General features: G+C 44.9%; 2 protein-coding genes across 3 annotated transcripts; both read left to right on the forward strand.

Moving 5' to 3' along the window:
• The first annotated feature begins 15 nt into the window (after positions 1–15).
• On the forward strand, positions 16–12,511 carry dclk3 (doublecortin-like kinase 3). Its single transcript, XM_047604925.1, has 8 exons — positions 16–5,281; positions 5,371–5,439; positions 6,299–6,501; positions 6,816–6,947; positions 8,132–9,337; positions 9,901–10,033; positions 10,145–10,312; positions 10,429–12,511. The coding sequence occupies exons 1-8, from the start codon at positions 5,185–5,187 to the stop codon at positions 10,992–10,994; spliced, it is 2,574 nt and encodes an 857-aa protein (XP_047460881.1). The 5' UTR covers positions 16–5,184; the 3' UTR covers positions 10,995–12,511.
• Positions 12,512–12,707: 196 nt separating this feature from the next.
• Positions 12,708–19,962, forward strand: cyhr1 (cysteine/histidine-rich 1). Of its 2 annotated transcripts, XM_047604931.1 has the most exons (7): positions 12,708–13,210; positions 13,467–13,802; positions 14,881–14,975; positions 15,900–16,043; positions 17,188–17,399; positions 17,500–17,678; positions 18,044–19,962. In XM_047604931.1, the coding sequence occupies exons 2-7, from the start codon at positions 13,515–13,517 to the stop codon at positions 18,254–18,256; spliced, it is 1,131 nt and encodes a 376-aa protein (XP_047460887.1). In that variant the 5' UTR covers positions 12,708–13,210; positions 13,467–13,514; the 3' UTR covers positions 18,257–19,962. The 2 variants fall into 2 exon arrangements, with proteins under 2 accessions (XP_047460887.1, XP_047460886.1); XM_047604930.1 differs by having other exon boundaries at positions 12,708–13,802.
• Positions 19,963–20,396: the final 434 nt, after the last annotated feature.

Below are 20,396 nucleotides of genomic sequence, written 5' to 3' on the forward strand. Positions count from 1 at the left end.
CGGGAGGAGGCGGGCAGGCGATAGACATGTGGAGTGTGTGATAGACTTGGTTTTGTCATGAAGAGTTCAATGCAAATAAAATTGTTTGTTTGGTTGTGTGTTTGATTGCACGAGGTTGCACGTTGAGTATTGAACAGAGCCCGAACAGAGAGAGAGCGGCAGATGCAAATGGTTGAGAAGTGTGGAAAATGAGAGACGGAGTAAAGAAAAGAGGTGGGGGAGGAGGAGAGGTTGATGAATGGCTCTCAGCTGTCAAGGATAGAGAAAGAGAAGAAAAGCAGATCGTGTCTGAGTGGAGGATGGGGGTGATTGATTTATTTTTTTTTTTTGTCTTGCAGGGGGTTGTTGAAGGTTGAGAATGCCATGATAGTTTTGTCTGCCCCCTGTCCTCTCTATCAGTCTCCATCTGTGTCTTCTCTGATCCGTCTTCTTCGGGGGCTGTTTGACTTTTTCTGACCTTAATCAGGCCGGCCCGAGGCAACAGGGTGTCCGAAGAGCCTGTGTGAGCATGTAAACGCTCATTCACACAGGCATGTGATGGCTGGAGTCATGAGTGTGAAGATAAGGGCGCTAAACTGCTGTTTATTTTGCACACACGCAGTTAGTTTGCGTTTGTTGTTCAGGCGGACTTTTGCACGTTGACTTCGCATCTTACGATGATGCTTATTGTCAATAAATCCAAAGAAAAGGGCAAAGATCTCCAATGAAAACTTTGCTTGATAAAAGCTACAGTGTCCGGCTGTTTTGGAAAAATAAATTTCCCTTTAATTTGAAAGGGCAGAGCCCTACACACGGCATTTTAAGATGAGTACATGGTTGCCGTTGCTCTTTTTGTGGCCTTTCCAGGCAACTCACGGCCAATCAGTTTGAGGCCCTGATTGAAGCCTGCAGCATTTAAATCGGAATGAGACGGGTGTCGCGGGGTTGTTTGTGTTGCCTGACCATTGTTAATCTCATCAGATAAGACCCCATCCGAGACGACTAGTCTGCACCTCCGATGAATAACGCAATTAACTTTGTTATTTAGTTATTTCCCGTGAGCATTAAAGGTCATAGAAATGCAGTTTAGAAGCACAAGAGGAAGAAATGCACACTGCTGTTAAAAGAACAGTTTAAACTTTGGGGAAATTTGCAGAGTGCAAAGCCAGATTTATGGTCCTGCACTGGAACTAAGCCACAGGCTGACGTGCACCTCCCTGAGCTAACACTGCGGTGCATCCCGTTTGCTTAGCTTTGCAGGAAAACAAAAAATCAATCAGTACAAACATAAAAATCAATCAACACGTGTAAAGCTTTAACGCAGATTTCATTTCTTAACTTTGTGCACACGTCCGAAGAGGTAAAAACTGAGAACGCGCGAGTTTACGGGGGGATTACATGCTGGACTAGTTCTTAGCAGGGTGTGGTGGTGACTTTTGAAGTTGTGTTAAGCTTAGCACCAAGGTTTCAGCCTGAAGCTACAGCTGTATATACAATAGAGTGGTATAAATCCTCTCAACAATACTCTGTTATAAACAACTACCAAATATATCAAAGGAACGAATGCTAACTTTAATTTAAATCCACTGCTCGGTGCCTTAAAGACCACAAAGCTCGTGGGCAAGAGGACAGGCCACCGTGTCCTTACCTGCTTACAATTTCAATAGCACACATTCAGATCAGTCCGTACAAATATAGATGTGCAAGAGCAAACACACGCACAGATAGACACACAAGGACACACGCGGCAGCTGCATCCATTCATTCAGAAACAGAGAAACCATCTCTGGCTGACGAAATTCCCATATCAGCAAATGCTGGGTCAGATGGTCTCTGGTCGTTATTAACAAACACTCTCTGAAACAGCAGGCACACACATGCCGACAGAGACCGGGGAGAGGGGGAGTCAATACTGTTACATCACATCTCACCGCTTTACAAACTCTGACCCACTGCCCTTGTCCTTCCCTGGCCTCCCCGCGCACCCGTCTGCTGATGTGTCTAAAGCGGCACACATGTGCGCGGGGGAAACGGGTTCCGCGGCGCGCACGGGTTCAGACATTTGACACAAACAGGTGTGAGGGAGACACATGGAAAAATAAGCGGAGGAGGGAGAGGAGGTGAAAGGTTGAAGCCGTTCGGCTTCTCCTCTCGCTCTGCCGTGCCTTCGTTACAGTTTCTTCCACTTGTGCGTGTGTGGATTTAAATGTATTCTTGTGTAAACTGCGTCATGTCGGTGTGTGGCGTATAAATACTTGCATTATTTGCCATCTGTTTCAAATACTTGAAACGGGAACAAGATAAAATTGAGAAATTTATTGTCTCTGTCGCCGTGTTTCAACACTGTTGCTGCCTAATTGCAAAATTGCCCAAGTCACATTTGAACAAGAAAAATCGCAATTCCAAAATGACACAGGCGGTTATGCTGTTGTGCTAATGACATGTGCGTGGGTGTGTGTTCGACCTTGCTCCAGCCCGTGATACAGGGCTCTGTGGTCATAAGTCACATTAAAATGGATTTCCTTGGGTTAGAAATTCTCTGGAATTTTTTTTTATACAGATAAAGTCTGACACAGATTTTAACAATCGCACGAACAACATCTTTATCTCGTGACTCATAAAATTATGACATCTTATTTTTACTGAGCTGTAAACGGTTAAATCAGCTGTTATGACAAGCAGCTGTTAAGATTATATTTATAACCACATTTATAACGGCACAGTATATTTTGCTTGAACAGTTTTTAACAGTATTTTAACCAAGTGTGTGTGTGTGTGTGTGTGTGTGTGTGTGTGTGTGTGTGTGTGTGTGTTTGTGTGAGAATAAGCAGACTCCTGCAGGGCCTCATTTTGCTGTTGTGATGATTCCCAGAAGAGCAGGGGGAAGAGCTGACAAGCCGTAAACCGGGGAATGCTGATATTTCTTCCAGATTTACCCGGCATCTTTGTGCGACTACAACTGCATAAACATCTGGCCATTGCCCCACCCCGCCTCTACCACACAGCCATTTGTTCATTCATTCACATTTGGCAGCCTCTGTTATTTCTGGCTCCACTCGTCTGCTCTCATTCTACTTGTTCATATGGAGCTTGAGTAACAAGAAAGTTAATCACATGAGCGGAGAGGGGGGAAAGAATCAGCATCAAGTCTCTGCATGGCTCGGATTACAGCATGCAAAGTAGATGTTTGAACATGCATTTATTTATCACGCACCGCCTTTACAAGAGCAGTTCAAGCTAGTAACAACACATTAAATGGGGTTTTTATATCTTGATAAGCTCTTAATGAAAGGTTATTTATGGCAACCCATCAAGTCTGTTAAAGTTGAGTTTAGCGTTTGTGTTTGAGGAGGATAAACACAGAGCAAGAGGAGTTTTTATAAAATAAACATAATCATTATGCTGTAACATACTGTTTGTCATTATTATTGAAAAGCAGTGCTATTGTATTTCCTGGCAGTGGCTGCTGGTACGTGCTGAAGAAGTGCAGCGTAATGTTTGAATGTTTTGTGTTTGTGTTTGTGTAGCCACTGCAGGTTTAAGATTGTGTACCAGTAAAGAGTGAGTCAAGGACACTGCACTGAGTCAGTCTGCCAGAGTTAGGCCCCTTTACTTTGGAAATTGAAGCTAAGGCGTGAAGTTGCCAGAATCAACCCTGTATTGCACTGCTGCATGCCAGATGCACCACTAGTACAGAGTGGTAGTAATACAATGCTCGGCACCAGTAGGCGCATTTGCTCCCTCTGCTGGTCAGACGCTGGTAGTGCACTGTAGGCGTGAGTGCAGGCCCATTTCTGAATTTGAAACCATGAAAAGATTCAATTTAAACTTGACAGAAATATCATCATCTTCCAAAATAAAGAAGCAGTAATCGTCATTCAACCTCCGGGATTTTTATTTTTCCCATCATAATGTTAAACAAGGAAAGGTGGCTTTTAATGCACAGTGCAATGGTAATCTTGACTATACTGGGTCTATACTGTCATCTAAAAGTCCCAGCAGCAAGTGAAATACGGGAAACAAATGGCTAAAGAGTAAAAAAATCATCAGTTGGAGAAAACACACAGGTCTGTTCACAGGTTTCCCTGGTGATTCCCCGGATAAGGAGCCGGAATAGATGTTGTTGCTTCCTGATCCAATATCAACAGTATCCGTGGAGACAGAGCCACGGGGGGCAGTGTATTAAAAGATCAACTGGACACGCTGTGTGTCCGCTTATATTTCAGAGAGTGTGTGCGTGGCAGAGTATTGGATTCCATCTGTGAAACTATGGCAACTGACTCTAAGACCGGCAGCTCCTCTCTCCCCCACTGTCAGGGTGATTTTTCACCATAACTTTCATCCAGTCTTTGAGATATAAAGGGTTTTGTGTGAGCGTTCAGTTTTTTTTCTCTTTCTTATTCAATGTGTCAAGAGAAAAGAGGGGTTTAACCTGGCCAGTAGATACCCTTGAGGTGTTATGTTCAAAACTGGGAATAATGTAGCATGCCGTTTAGAGACAACTAAAAAACTTTTAGATAAATTAAAATCAAATAAAGTCAAAGAAATAAAGTATTATTATTAAAATCTTCAGACGGATACTTTAAACCTCTCTTTGTGCTTCGTTAGAAACCACATTAGCATTTCTGGGGCCCTTGTTTTAAAAATGCATGATCCAAAAGTCATCCATACTTCAAACAGTTCAAATCTAAATTAATATTATATGTCACATGTGATTTTGCAACTTTATTTTCATTTGTCCTCTTGTGATGCCAATACTGCACAAGTTATGTCAAGCTAAACAAAATAGATCATACCCGACCCAGAAACAGGCAGGCTGATTGAGTAAAATTAGAAAAGCGGCCTTGCATAGGTTCCCTTTACCTCTTCACTCTTCTGAAAGCTTTCCACGGTGGCTCCCTCATTAAAAGGTGTCTTCTACTTTGTGTCAAGTATTCACATTAGAATTTCTTTTGAGACATTTCAAAATAAAAACAGGGTCTGTGCTCATCACTAACCTTCTATACCTATATGATGTTGTTGGAAGTGTTTCTTAAAATGGTGAAACCCCGCGTTTATTCGTAAGATTGCCCCACAGCATATACACCAGACACGGACCTAAAGTTACGTTTTTTAAAATACTTTTATTTACTTTTATTTTGAAGGTAATCTAGCTCAGCGTCCGGTGTTTCCTCTTTCTCGAGCCGGTCAACTTGACGCGTCTCCATGGCAACCGGTGTAGTTACACGGTCGCCTCACGGTGCGTCCCGTTACTTTACCTGGAAGCAGCAGCAGCTCATGGAGCAACGAAGACAAATAGAAAGTAATAAGTGTCACTCAGTTATTTTTTTGTTATTATTATTATTATTATTATTTGTAGTTATAGACTTGTTGTTTATTTTATCTTTTAAGACATGACGCCCTCACAGAGACCCAGGCATGGATGCGAAGCGACGCACAATGCTAAATGGAGATTGGCAGGTGAGTCAATAGTGGGATTTATTTAAAAGGAAACTAAATTAAAAACTTTATTCAAATGTAATTTTCTGTGTTAAAACTTAAATATGCTCAAAAGGTAACAAAACACTGAAAATATCATTTATAACGATATATATATATTATTACTATAAGAAAGGAAACCATGGACAGCCTCCTTATAAACACACTGATAAAGGGCTGGTTGAGTGTGACTGGCCACAGCTGGCTCTTTGTGAGACGTTTAAGCTGAAAGACGCGGAGGGCTTTCTGTGTCCACAGTGAAAAGCTTTTGTGTGTGAAAGTGTGCGCTGTTGGTCACCCTCAGTGGTGTCCTGTTAAAAGGGGGCCCTGGTCGTGCTGGAGGAGGTATATGGGGTCTTGTGTTTCTAGCCTGTGTCTGGAAACAACAACAACAAAACAAACCCCAGCTGAGTGGATGGATAACATCTCTGCCTCCCTCAGTGCCAGAAAGTGAAACGTCAAAGATGCTGCGTGTCTCTAATGCTTCATTAATCATGCAGATTCAGCTGAGCCCTAACCAGGTCAAGCAAGCCTTTGTAGAGGTGGGTGTGTGTGCGTGTACATGTGTGTGGGTTTTCGTGACTTAAGGAAACCTAAATTATTCAGCCGGTTGGGGCAAGGTGCTTGAGGAATCTCAAATGGCCCTTGCACTCCATGTGATGGAAAACACTCAAATCTGATCAGCCGGATTTGCTTTCACACTCACACAGGATGAAGAACTAGTATTGAGTTACTTATGAGTTTTCCTTGGTATACAAGTCCAGACAGAGCACACAATGTCTTTATTATGCTTTCTGTCTTTTGTCCTCCACCCTTTGTCCTCCAACTCTCTCCGCTTCAGCTCCTCCGATCCCCTCGCTGAAGCGTCCAGGTGGGGCACCCCAGACATGGCCCGTCCACCCTAACCCTGCGGGACATGTCCATGGGTCCCTCTTGCCTCCTCCTCACCTCCCCATCTTCCATACCCGACATGCAGAGGAGAGCGCAGAGCGGCCCCGTCTGGTCACAATAGTCCGACCATGTGGTCAAAGTACACTACGAAAGGTGAATTCATTATGGTGGCGCTTTAATATTAGTATCCATGGATGGCTATCTGGGTTGTAACCAGTGTTTTCTACTGCTAATAATAATAACTAGTAATAATGTAGTGAAGATACATAAATAGCACCCTCAGGTGTCTTCACTTCGTAATAAGGCATCTAGCCTGCAGTTATAAATCTAGTTCTGATCTAGATTCTTGGCAAACATTTTCAGATGTGGTCAAACGCTCCATGTTTGTCTGGGGTTCAGTTTCCAACAGTGGTACCGGTTCTAGTCACTCATAACTTAACTGTGATTTTTATCTCTTTGTTTACAAGGTAACGGTGCTGCTGAACCGCAGGGGTGTGGTGTCCTTCGAGCAACTGCTATTGGATATCTCGGAGGCATTGGGGTTTCCCCGCTGGCACAGAGCCAGAGTCACACGCCTATACACGACACACGCACGAGAGGTGAGGCCCCACCATGACCAACTACAACCGAAAGGGAGAGTGAAAAAATGCACAGTTTGCCCCCCATAAAAACCCATAACTCAGTTACTACGGGTGATGAGTTTGTGATGCCACGATTTTCTGTGTGGTGATTTACTTGATTTGATAACATGTTTAACTTGAATTATAAGGACATTAATTAGAGTTAAACGTCATCATATGCTCAATCGTACAGACGTGATAGCAACGCTCTTTTACAAAATGAACTGATAAACTTAAACTCAAGTGCGATTCAAAAAAAAAAACAGTCCCTCCTTTTAAAATGTGCACACATGTTCTGTCTCATTTTCAATTAAACTAGTATAAATGACTTTCCAGTGACTGGCTGTAGAAGTTTGACCCTTACACACCTTCACTCATCACAAATGCACCTATTTAAACCGATTCATTAGAAGTACAACACTCATTGTATGGATGATTACCCAGTTAGTGAAACCCACGTCATATGTATTGATCTCAGTGTTGCCCATGTGATACATGAAAACTCTCCAATGAAGAAAATAACTCACAGGCTTTAACAATAAAACAATAAATCTGTTTGTAGCTGAGAGGTTCATCTTTTCCACTGTTGTCTGTGTCAGCTGTTGTGTTACTGCCCTGCATGATCGGGGGGGTAAAGTGAGGTTTGCAGTGCTGCGTATGTATGGTAAAACTCCATCTCAGCATTATGGGGAATCAATGAATGCAGATGCGACAGGGACATGCTTGTGTGCAGTCCTCCGACACACCGACGCTCTTTAGAGATGACGGTATGTGTAGGTTGAATGCTGATCGGTTGAAAGGTTGCCAAGTAAAAACAAACAAAAATGAGTAAAGCACAGACAATGGTCACATGTTGAAAATCAGCTTTAGTAGGCAGTAACTGAAACTCTGCATCGTAAGCACTAATGCAGTAAACTTGCTGAAGCCTTAATGTCGCTAAGGACTCTAGTCTAGAAGAATGACAGTTTTCCTGGTGCTGATTAGATGAGAAATAGTTCCATTAAATTCCAAAATAATCATATTTCCACTTTTCTTTAAACTGTCTGTGGCCCATGTAAACATTTCTTTTAGTGTCCTCAAGACAAATGTTGATATGAGTTGTATAAATAATGTACGAAATGTTGGGTAAAATCAAGAAAAATATGAAATTCTCTCTCTCACAGGTTAAAGGTGTGTGTGATTTCTTCCGAGGTGAGGTGGCCTTCCTGGCTCTCGGTAAAGCTCGTCCTGAGCTGAGCAGTGTGCAGGAAGCCCTGGAGGAACTTTATCCCGAACCCTCACATTACCGAGCCGATGCGGTGCGGGCTTGGGAGAAGAGACTCCGACCAGCACCGGATAAAGCTGCTAAGGCCGACAGCGGATACAGTGAGGGGACAGACGACAGCGGGACCAACCAAGAGACACGGCGAGACACAAACACGCATGTCAAGAATCACACTAATGCTCACAAATCTCAACACGCGGGCACACGCCTGCCGGAAAACCATACATCTCAGAAGCCTCATAAACAGATTTCACGCAGAAAACCTGCTTACCTTCCTAACCACCTGCAGAGACTACGTGTGAGGGGTGGAGTCAAAGAGCAACAGCCTTCTGCTATTGGTCCATTTAAGCATGAAGAGGATCTTAGAGAAGCAAACACTCTCTCTCCTACACTGTGTGAAAACTGTTTATCGAGGAGAGTTAAACATCAGGGTCCAGAACTGATCAATACACTATCTGGGAGGGTCCCACTTCCTCCTGTGTCAAGGAAGCAAAAAGAAAGTTCTCATATAGTGCAGGAAGTGAAAAAGGTGGAGGTTTGTAATGAGCCTTCACCTCCTCGGCCAATCAGCAGAGACGATGAGAAGAGCCAAATACAGTTACATCTCTTAAATCCAGCTCCAGATGTGGATGCAGCACACAAACCCGCACACAGGAAGGAAACCTTCGGCCTTCCCTCAGACAGCAGCAACGTTGACCTTTCGGACATTGAGCGCCGCTATGAGTTTGGACGTGTTGTCGGCGATGGGAACTTTGCGGTGGTGCGAGAGTGCCGCCGCCGTGACAACGGTCAAAGCCTCGCCGTGAAAATTATCGAACGCTCCAAGCTGATTGGTCGAGAGCACATGATGCAGAATGAGCTGAGCCTTCTGGGTAGCCTCTGTCACCCTCGTGTAGTGCAGCTGTTCACACACCACCACACCCGCACTCACTCCTACCTGGTGATGGAGCTGGTGAGCGGAGGGGATCTGTTCGAGGCCATCAGCGACAGGGGGAAGTTTTCGGAGGCAGAGGCGGGACTGATGGTGTCTGATGTGAGTGAAGCTCTGAATTACATCCACTGCAAGAGCATCGTCCACAGAGACCTCAAACCAGAGAACCTGCTGGTAGGTATCTGAAAAACAATATCTAAAGTTATAAAAACAGTGGCTGTAGTATTTTCTATCTCAGCCTAAGACTCAACAGATATGAGCTATTGATATCCTGTGGCTAGAAAAGCCGTCACTTTACTTTACAGAACCATGCGACACATTGAACCACTGTAGGGCTGATCAGTAGATTCTGCCAAAGTCCAGGACACTGCGGTCCACACAGTCAAATGTTCAGAACTTTTATTTATGTGGTAACAAAACCACACTGTGAATGGAAAAAACTGGTTAACCAGCTGCAGGTGACTGAGCATAGACCTTTATTTATCTACTACTGTTTTCTGACCTTACATACCACAGTTCACCACAATCTGGCAGCATCATACTAGTATAATTTTTATTATGTGATATTTTATGGCGCTGCACTTAGTAGGGTCAATATTTTTCAAAATACACAAATGCATCAATAACACCAGTTTCTCTGTATAACCGAGTGGCAACTATGTGAGTGTTGTTGCTGTTATTTCTGCAAAACTCAACTTTGCTTCCACTGCTGACTCTGTGTTGCTTTTCTTGCTCAGATAGAACAAGCTGCTGCCGACATCTGTCGACTGAAGCTGGGAGACTTTGGTCTTGCCATGGTTGTGACTGAACCAGTCTACACCATATGTGGCACACCCACTTATGTAGCCCCAGAGATCCTCTGTGAGACAGGTAGAGCCTTCATAAGACTCCTGCATCTGGATGTCAGTATTATGTATTTTCTTTTTTTTTTCTTTTTTTTTGTCTTATTTTGAAAGGGTTTGTTGGTGATCTACCTTTCAGGTTACGGTGTAGCCGTTGACGTGTGGGCTCTGGGCGTGATCCTCTACATCCTACTGTGCGGCTTCCCTCCATTTCGCAGTCGGGATCGCAACCAGGAAGAGCTGTTCCAGCTGATAAAACAAAGCCAGCTTCACTTCCCATCCCCATATTGGGACCCCATCTCAGAGGGTGAGACGCGTAGAAACACAATGCATGCTGGCACAAATGTCACACACACGCACATCATACTGTCCAGTCATACATAAATACACAACCTGTTTTTTAATCTGTGTGTTTGTGTGCAGAAGCTAGAGGCCTTGTCAGAGCTTTGCTTCAGCCGGACCCCACAGTGAGGCTAACAGCAGAGCAGACCCTCCTGCATCCATGGGTGAAATCTATGGCTTCAGTTTGCAGGCAGAGGGCGCTCACAGACAAAAGTCAGAGGAACACTGTAGATACTGGAGCAGAAGCAGAAACAGTCCAGAGGCCGGCTAAGATTAATGCGGCAGAATCACTAATAGACAAATCACCAGGACAACACACAGGCAATGAAGAAGAAATCACACGCAGCAACCATGATGAGAAACAAACTGAGGGGAACACAAGAGGTGGACAAGATGAGGCCAAACAACCACAGCAACAATCAAAAGAGACAAGCACAGTCCATATTGTATCTCCACTGATAAGAGAGCGCACACCTTATCAACAGAAACCAGAATCCACATCTACAGAGCAGCACAGCAGACAAGAAATACGGGATCTGAGGCCCAAGATGCCAAACCCAGACTATGAGTTTAATCAGCTGGACTTCCCCACAGGCCAAACTGAAGTTTCATCTGAGGTTAACACACAATCAAAACGAGATAGCTAACAGGAGTCACCTCCAGATTCACCACTTCCAATCAACACAGCACCACAAACCACAGTGGGTCACTCAGCACATCCTCCAACTCAGCAGCAGCAGCTTCTCAGACACACTCTCTCCTGTTATAGAGCTCAACCTCTGCCATGCACAACCATGCTTCTTACTCAAATGAAAACCACAACGAACCGAGCAGTCACACCACCATCACCCACCCACACACACACACAGTCCAGATGTTACTGTCAACCTCCTATTTGATAGTGTGATTAGATCAGGGTCATCACTTTCATTGTTCCCGACAATACCACTGATTTCTAGGCAGCTGAATCCTTCTGTGACCTGCAAATGATGTGATTTACTGTCTCGGGGATGAAAAGGGTCTGATTGATACGGATAGATACAGCTCACGAACGTGTGTAATCCATTTGTGCTGCAATCTAAAGTTAATCACGAGATGTTGCATAATGACAAAGGCACATGTCTATCTAAAGACAAAGGATGGGAAGTAGTAAGTAGTAAGTGAGTTTCACATTTTTAATGTTGTGGTGTATTAAAAAAAATGTTTTAGCACAAGTGTTTTTGTTTTAATAGTTTTTATGTTGCCCTGCAAACCATGTCCGCCTTTGCTATGTTTAATTACTCATCTGTTGACCCATCCTCCTTTCACACTCGTAGCAGTGGGTTCCTCGATGTCTGTTTTAGGACAGGTTATGTTCACTATACGGTCATGATCTAAAAATACCTGTAAACACAGAGCGGAGAACTTTTCATGTTAGTCCCAGAAAACTCTTAAACGCCATCTTTACAAACAGCGTGTTTACTGTAGTTATTTCACTCTGGGTTACGTTGACAACAAACTACTGCTGATATCAATTACCGCCACTGAATTAGCAATCTGTGACAATGTTTGGAAACACTGAAGTGTCGTAAGATCCTGTGGCTAATAACAGGAATTGGCCAACACAGAGAACAGTGTGCCCACACCGCGTAAACTGTGTGTGCATAGCTGAGGGTGGTATTGCTCCCTTGCCATTCGACACAGACCAAATAAGGCATATCTGTCCATCCAGAGGAGTGGTTAGTCCTGTCCCTCCAGATTGCACACAGCTGACACTCTTGACATCCTGCCCCACCCACCACAAATACACACACACAACCCCCGTTCTGCAGACCTACAACACACACACACTCACACACAGACACATACCCTTCTCAAGCCTTAAGCCTCATATGTGGGACACTGACTGGATAGAAAAGCTTATAAATGCTTATGACTCAGTGTCGGTGACAGGGTGGTTAAGGCTTTTATCGATCACCTTGTCTTTCTGGCAGAATAGTTTAGGCATCGTTAACACACACACACACATACACACATGCAAAGGGTCCCTCACAACCAGTTGAGCCACATTGATGGATTGCATCATTCAGCATACCAGAGCCCCAGAAACAGGGTGGTTTCTGTTACAAAGTTGTGTTAAAAGTTGTCACACGGTGTTGTCGCTGGGCGTCATTGTGATGTTATAAATACATGGAAGTGGTTCATTAACTCGCAGACGGTGTGAATAATGCGTCCTTTGGTCGAGACGCCTAAATTTGTCGCATATCAGGTTCTGGTCACCTTTCAAGTCCTGCCATACACTGACCCGCAGGTGCTCACTACGCATGCGCCCTTTAAAACTCTTTAAATACCCCAAGTCATCTGCCACAACAAAACATTCCGCTGTCAGCCAATTCACGGCTGTGGCCAAGTACTCACAGGCGCGTAGAGGCCCATCCAGACACACGCAAAATATTTACTTTTAAATGCGTAACTTCTCTTAGCAGCCTCGGCCGAGAACCTGCCCGACTCGTAGCGAATCTGACCCGGAGTCGTAGAGGCTGTGCAGGGTGAAGTCGGGGGAGACGGACAGGAAAAAAACAAAGATGGCTGTGTAGCCAGAGAGACAAGTCCCGACAGAACTGTCTCTAGCAGCGGCTGTATTCACCGACACGTCCCGTGAGTCCCGTGGGGGGAGTCGGCCGGTACCGGAGCAGGGAGGCAGCGAGCAGCCGAGCCGGGCCGCCGGTGCTCTTCGTTGTAATCTGCTGTCATAGCGAATAACGGCGTCGAGAGTGCAACAACAGCTGAGAGAGCCCGAGTTGTTTTTGTTCTGCCTGGGCACAGGGAGAGGACTGCTGTGTTTGTGTCAACGTAGCTAGCCGCATAGTCTGCTAGCACCACTGTAAGTCAACAAAACTAGTCGACATTTACTGCTCCAGATAGTCATAATTACACTTTGCACATGCTCTCGTTATTACACAACAATTGGCTTGTTAATATCCAAGTTCGTGCGTGTACAGTGACATTAATATTAAGTTATCCTCCTGACAGCATTAGCCTCTAGCTTTAGCCCTAGCTTTAGCTTTAGCTGTCAGCTGACCGTAGCTGGACAGGTTGTAAACCAGCCCGGAGCTAACCTGCTAATATTTCGGGCTCAGCCGTGGTCGCGGCAGGTACATCTTAGACATTTCAAGGCAGCCATCGCCATGTCTTCGCTGGAAGAGAGAGACGTGGGCGTTGCGGCCGCCCCTGGCTCCTCCTCGGCCGGCCTAGGGGTCGGGGCCGTGGGGGCAGCGGTGGATGCTGTGGCCGGGGTCGCGGCTATGCAGGAGGAGGTTGGGATACGGAGAGAAGGGCCCGAGCCTGACCCGGACGAGCCACCCAAGAAGAGGGTGAAAATACCCGAAGGAGAGTCAGGAAAGCTGGAGGAGAGACTGTACTCAGTGCTGTGCTGCACCGTGTGCCTAGACTTGCCCAAGGCGTCTGTATACCAGGTAAACGTGGTGTCAATCACAAACCTCCCCCATAACCCTAAACTTACTGTCAAACATCAGCAAGCCAGCTGAACCCCGACATAGAGGCTTCCCCATGTGTCCCAACCCCCCCCCCCCAACCATCAGTTTCAACCTGTTGAATGTGTTGGCCAGCTCCACTTATTTTTAGTGATACTGGATCCACCACAGGCCCTAACTGTCTATTCTGCAGATTGAGCCATGAGGCTGAGATCAGACACAACTAGGCCATGTGGTCAGCTGTGCTGGCTAACTATCCCCAGGAAAGGCCCCAAAGACAAAACAAACAACAACAACAACAAAAACAAAACCTTACCCCTAAACCCACACACAAGAACAGGAGCCTAGTCTAAATCTTACTCTCCTTTTGCCCTTCAACTCAACAACACCGTCCTTTATGACCTCAAACCGCTCTCTTCAATGTCAAGTGAACACGTGAAACATTGTTCACATAGTCTTCGGCGTCAACGTGCCGTGCTGAGCATGTTTAGCATAACGTATGCTAAACATTCGTTAAACATCTATTAACAGTATAAACATAAATCCACATCCACATATCCCACAGGACCATGATTCATGTGTAAAAGCCCAAACCCCAGATATTCCTCCTCAACAAATGTGCTCCTGCAGTTGTAGTTTTTCTTCAAGAAAAAAAAAGAAAGTTTATTGCTCTGTTGTTAACTAGCTTCAGCTAATCCATTTGTTTTAACTTAGCCAAAATTTAAACCTAAAAAATTCTCACTCTTAGCCAAACGCATCCGCTCACGTTGCAGCCAACTTAAGTGACATTATATAAATAGAAGCCGTAGCCCTTAAATGCTCTCCGGTTCTTCAAAACATTTTTCCAAAGCATCTGTTTTCATGAGGCCCCAATTAGTAGTCATCAAAGAAGCCCTTGTAATGAATTATGATCACATGCTGTGTCATAAGATTTGACGAGAGAAAACATGACCGAGGATGCTAAATGCGAGGAGATACACGCAACGGCAGTTTAGAGAGTTAAAGCTGGAAACGTTTTTATCGAAAACACGCGGTTGACCGACCTGTTTTTCTACTACAGTGTACCAATGGACACCTGATGTGCGCTGGCTGTTTTATCCACCTCCTGGCTGATTCTCGCCTCAAGGAGGAACAGGCCACGTGTCCCAACTGCAGGTAAACCTAATGAATACACTTTGGACAAGACTAGTTCCTGGACATGAAGAACAAAGTAGCACTGAGATGAAGTCACGAGAGTTAGTTAATGATCATAGTGACGAGGTGGATCTGAACATTATTGTGTCCGTGATATTGTTAATTTAAACAGAGATTTCATGTTTGCACTTGTCAAAAAGTATAACTTACCTCTTAATATGGAGGCAACCAACAGAAAAAAAAAACATAAATGCAATAATTGCTGTATTTACTCCTTCTCTAATTCTCAAGATCGCTCAAATTTGATCAGGATTAGGTCTGTCGCAATCATAAAAACATTGTTAGACAATTAATTGTAATAGCGATTAATGGTTAAATTGTGCGTCTTTTATTTTACTTTATCTGTACTGAACAGCGTCGTGTCTTTGTCTACGTACAGACACCATGTTAGAAATTATGTGCTTCAAGGTAAACAGTTGATGGCAGTAATTCTCCACTCAGCTGCTGTTAAAGTCTAGCAGAAGAAGCAGCGAGATGATGTCATTAACTGAGCGGCAGTCAGATCTCAAATAAGTCTCTTAGGTTCATCCAGCTGTTTATACGCAGGTGAATTAAAACAATTTTTGTTGCCAAATAGTCGTGTTAGTGTTTATAATTGTGACCAGTTAATAAGCAGCAATAGTGATAGGACTAATAGTCATATATTCACGCTTGCATATTTCATTATTCTTGTCAAAGTGTTTATATTAGTATTTGTATTTCAACCATTTTCTTGATTTTGTTGAACTATCAACAAACAAAACAAGCACAACTTTTTCTATTAAGCAGACAGTCACTCATGGCTCTGCATCGTTCAGGAACATGTATGAACACATCGTACATACCATAAATATTAAATACACCACTGCACCGGGGCATAATTTGTTGTTTTCTGTGTCTGTGTAGGTGTGAGATCAGCAAGAACCTGTGCTGCAGGAACCTGGCGGTGGAGAAGGCTGTCAGTGAGCTGCCGACAGAATGTACCTTCTGCCTAAAACAGTTCCCCCGCTCCAGCTTAGAGAGACACCAGAAAGAGGAGTGCCAAGACAGGTACACATCACACACGCCACCGTCTACCGGACGTGTTCTCTGCTTTGCAAATTATAATGTATAATAACAATATATTTTTGATAATATAGAACTTAAATCAATTTAAATCAGCTCCACCTTTGCCGATGAACACATCAGTGGTTGATTTAATGATTTCATCCGTCTAAACGGGTGAATAGTTCAGCGACAAATCAACTTTGCGCTTTGACATCGGTCTAAACTTTGATTGTAAGCTCATCCTTCACGCAGATCAAACAAAAGCCTCAATAAAATAAAATCCGGGACAACAAAATAGGATTTTAGTGTGAAAGGGGCTTTATTGAAAGAAAGTGAGAGAAGATTCATCCAAATAGACTTAGCACACTGAAAAAAAAAAAAAAACATACTACTTGTGTGCGCTGGCAGAGTCACACAGAGTAAAATTGGGGAAGATGGACGAGCGCAGAAACTCCTAACGTGATTACAGGCTGTACATCTCTCGTGTGCGATGCTCAGGCCTTGCGCGAAATCCCATGGGGGTTGTTGCCATCGCAACAGGTGACCCCCCGCTCAGGACAGCAAGCGCCTGTGCCGGCGTTGCTACGACAACGGCCATGGCACTCACCAGGTGTTTCTGGTCAGGTCAGACGGAAAGTGACGCTCGTGTGTGGAGACGTTCGGGTCGGAGTGAACTCGGGGTTTTTATTCGCTCTGATTACAGCCGGTGATTACGGGTGTTATTGTTGTTGTCGATCTTACTGAAATGTTTGAGTAAGACAAAACTTTTCAAAAGGGTGAATTATATATATATATATGTAGAGCCGTGCTTCGCTGCAGAGACTAACTGGTACCTTACATATTGATAATACCTCTCTATGACAGTGAGAAAGTAACAGGTATTCATTGAAAAGCTCCTCTGTCCAGGATGTAACTGATATGAACCCATGTCTTTTTTTTTTCCTTGAGGTTAGCTCTAAGGGAACACTTATAATTAGCATTGCATTAATCATCCTCAGTTAACAACCTGGGCTAATTAGTACCTTTGATATTATCGCCTTCCACGCACCACAAGTATCACGCATTCATCACAAAGCCCCTCTGTACAGATCTAATTTATACGAAGGCTTCCTCCGCCTTTAACTCCCTCATGTCGTTATGTTTCCAGGGTGACGCAGTGTAAGTACAAGAGGATCGGCTGCCCCTGGCAAGGTCCGTTTCATGAGCTGCCAGCACACGAGAGCGAGTGCTCTCATCCGACCAAGACTGGTACGGAGCTGATGGGGATTCTGGGAGAGATGGACCAGAGCCACCGCAGAGACATGCAGCTCTACAACAGCATCTTCAGTCTGCTCTGCTACGAGAAGATCGGCTTTACAGGTTCATTCACGCCTCGGTCTTAATCTCACTGTTTTCTTAGAGAGAAAGAGAAGCCGCTTTCCCTCATTCTTATTAGCCCTCCTCTTGTGCGTTCATCCAGAGGTGCAGTTCAGGCCGTACCGCACGGACGACTTCATCACCCGCCTCTACTACGAAACACCGCGATTCACTGTCCTCAACCAGACGTGGGTGCTGAAGGCCCGCGTGAACGACTCCGAGCGCAACCCCAACCTCTCCTGCAAGCGCACCCTCTCCTTCCAGCTCATCCTCAAGAGCAAGGTACGCTCACAGCTTCTCCTACAGCCCGTGTTTATTTTTAAGTTGCTGTTGTGTCTGCCGTGATTTTCAGGGCGTGGGATGAGTCACCGCTCGTCACCAGATCCGGAAAAGTTTGGGGAGGCTTTCGAGCCGAGCTGAACGAGAGGAACAGATTAATGCGGCGGTGTCTTAAAAAAAGTTCAGCTGGACATTTTCGGGTTTAAACGACTTTAAAACGCCGTTTAAGCGTCCAGACAAATCCTAATAAAAACGCAGCAACATCTAAAATAACCAGTAACATTAAGGTCAGAGGTGTTTGTAATGTAGCCCTGTTCGGTTCGGGCTCTATATATTCAGGCGGATGTGTTTCCGTGTGTGTTGCGCAGGTGAACTCTGCCCTCGAGTGCTCCTTCCTGCTGCTGAAGGGGCCGTACGACGACGTGCGGATCAAGCCCGTCATCCACCACCACTCCTTCAGCAACGACACCAACGAGACCGACTACGTCCCCCTGCCCATCTCCGACTCGGTGGAGTGCAACAAACTGCTGGCGGCCAAAAACATCAACCTGCGCCTGTTCATCTTCCAAGTCCAAAAATAAGGCGAGCGGGAGAAGAAGAGGAGGAGGAGGAGGAGGAGGAGGAAGAAGGAAGAAGATGGAAGATGGAAAGGACGAGCGGGGTGATGGAAGGCGAGGGTCAGAGAGAGGGTGTGATGATTAAAGAGAGACGCCACTGAACCATTGATACCTCTTAACACCTACACACACCCAAATACACACAAGCACACACTTCACGCAGGGTTTCCCCACACACACACACACACACACACACACACACACACACACACCACTAATTACACTTACCTCCTTTTACAAGATAGTGAGACCCCTTGCTCGGGAAAGCTGTGAGTTGCTATGGAGATGGGTGGGCATTGATATGGGACGGAGGGTCGGGGGTGAACGCTGCAGAGGCACGGATGTGGTGGTGGGTTGGGGGGGGAAGGGGGGTGGTTGGCGTGTACCTGTGGTTTGTGACCGACGTTTCATCTCTGACACACACGCACCAACCAAAGCAGGGACCGCCGGGTGTGTGTGTGTGTGTGTGTGTGTGTGTTTTTAAGAGAGAGTGGACGGACTTTCTTGTCCCAAAGACGTGATAATGTGAAACTAGAGCGACCGACTCTACTGAGCTGTTCTTTGTCCGTGTGAATGGAGGCGGAGAGAGCGTGAGCGCGTGTCTGCCCCCCTCCCTCTACACGCTTGGTGCCCGAGAATTGGCAGAAGAGCGACGGCATCTCACCTTAACCCCCCCCCCCGCACCCTCACCCCCCCGCTACCCCTCACTTTTTAATCAAGAGGAGAGACGGCCTGGCTGCATGCTTTTTTTTTATTTCTTCGACCTATTCCTCCAGCTGTGGTTATAGCTAACCTTCAACACTAACACCGTTTTTATTTCTCTTAACCCTGAATATTTAAGTACCTGTGAACTACTTTTTCTTTTCTTTTTTTTCTTCCCTTCCTCCCTTTCGCCGAGTTTTTATAGCGCGTGAACGGCTGCCTGCGTATGTGTGCGTGAACAGAGACACGTTTGCGAACGGAAGAACAATCGTCGAAAGGACGAGGCGAGCGGGGCCCAGACCTCCAGCGAGTGAACCCGCACCCACCGTCAGTTGCTTTCTGGTAATTTGATTACTTTTAAGACTGTAAAGTGGATCTTGTATTCTTGGATATAATGTTTGTAGTTTTAACACATTCATTTGATTAGTTTTAGCTCATTTTATAATGACATTTTAAAGAAAAAAAATACTTTTTGCTTTGATAAAAAGGCATGTTTTAAATTAGTTTTTTGACTTCAAATTAATCAAACCAAGTCAAACGCATCTCCGAATATCAGTATTTATTTATTATTTTTTTTTTCTTGAATCAAATTACCACAAACTAATTGATGGGGTGATGCAGCATCATAATACTGCTTGTCTTCACAATAAAGTCAGAGTCGTCCTCTCGGAGATCAGCCCCCCCCTCCCTTTACGAGGACTCTTGATGGTGATGGATGGCAGGGGGTTGCAATGAGGGGGTTTCATCTTACAAAAAAAAAATAAAAAATAAAAATTGTGTTAGAATTACTTGAATGAAAACGAGAAGATGTTACTTAAGTAGATTCTACTGTAAAGCAGATAGATCTCTCTCCTCCTGACCTCTACTTCCTGTATTTCTGTGTTTTAATGCTTTGTCTCTATGCCGGTGGACTCACTCATCTCACTATGGCTGTACATGTGCCTTTTATTAAAGTTCATGGAACCTGCGCGGCTGCTCCTGTGTGCGCGCGTGTGTGTGTGTGTGTGTGTGTGTGTGCGTGCGTGCGTGTGTTTCTGAACGAACAGAAGGGCCAGAAATAGGCTCCAGATTGTGAACGTCTGGATAAATTATGCATTCTGCCCCGTTATGAAATCTAAATTTAATTTTAAGGCCCGGTGTGGATGATGGATATGTTTCATTGAATTCTAGAGAGAGGAGGGGAGGGGAGAGGGGGGGATATGAATCGCATACTAAAATGAATTACCTGAAGTCTGAACACTGTCACGTTGGCTGTTATTGCTTGCTTGAGCGTGAAAAGTGGGAACATATCACAGCAGAGTAAAATGTCAGCTGCCTGGAGAATGAAAGGGGAGAGCATTTAGTGGGGTGCTGGTCTGTTTTTGTGAGTGGATAATTTGATATGTTGCAGCGTTATAAGCGC

The sequence above is a fragment of the Mugil cephalus genome, chromosome 14 (assembly GCF_022458985.1).
Source record: "Mugil cephalus isolate CIBA_MC_2020 chromosome 14, CIBA_Mcephalus_1.1, whole genome shotgun sequence".
Lineage (NCBI taxonomy): Eukaryota > Metazoa > Chordata > Actinopteri > Mugiliformes > Mugilidae > Mugil > Mugil cephalus.

Coding starts and splice junctions, on each gene's coding strand:
- dclk3 (XM_047604925.1), top strand. CDS start 5,185: ATGGCAACCGGTGTAGTTACACGGTCGCCTCACGGTGCGTCCCGTTAC. Junction 10,034..10,144: donor AGAGATCCTCTGTGAGACAG/GTAGAGCCTTCA, acceptor TCTACCTTTCAG/GTTACGGTGTAGCCGTTGAC. Junction 10,313..10,428: donor TTGGGACCCCATCTCAGAGG/GTGAGACGCGTA, acceptor GTTTGTGTGCAG/AAGCTAGAGGCCTTGTCAGA.
- cyhr1 (XM_047604930.1), top strand. CDS start 13,515: ATGTCTTCGCTGGAAGAGAGAGACGTGGGCGTTGCGGCCGCCCCTGGC. Junction 14,976..15,899: donor GCCACGTGTCCCAACTGCAG/GTAAACCTAATG, acceptor GTGTCTGTGTAG/GTGTGAGATCAGCAAGAACC. Junction 17,400..17,499: donor CGAGAAGATCGGCTTTACAG/GTTCATTCACGC, acceptor GCGTTCATCCAG/AGGTGCAGTTCAGGCCGTAC.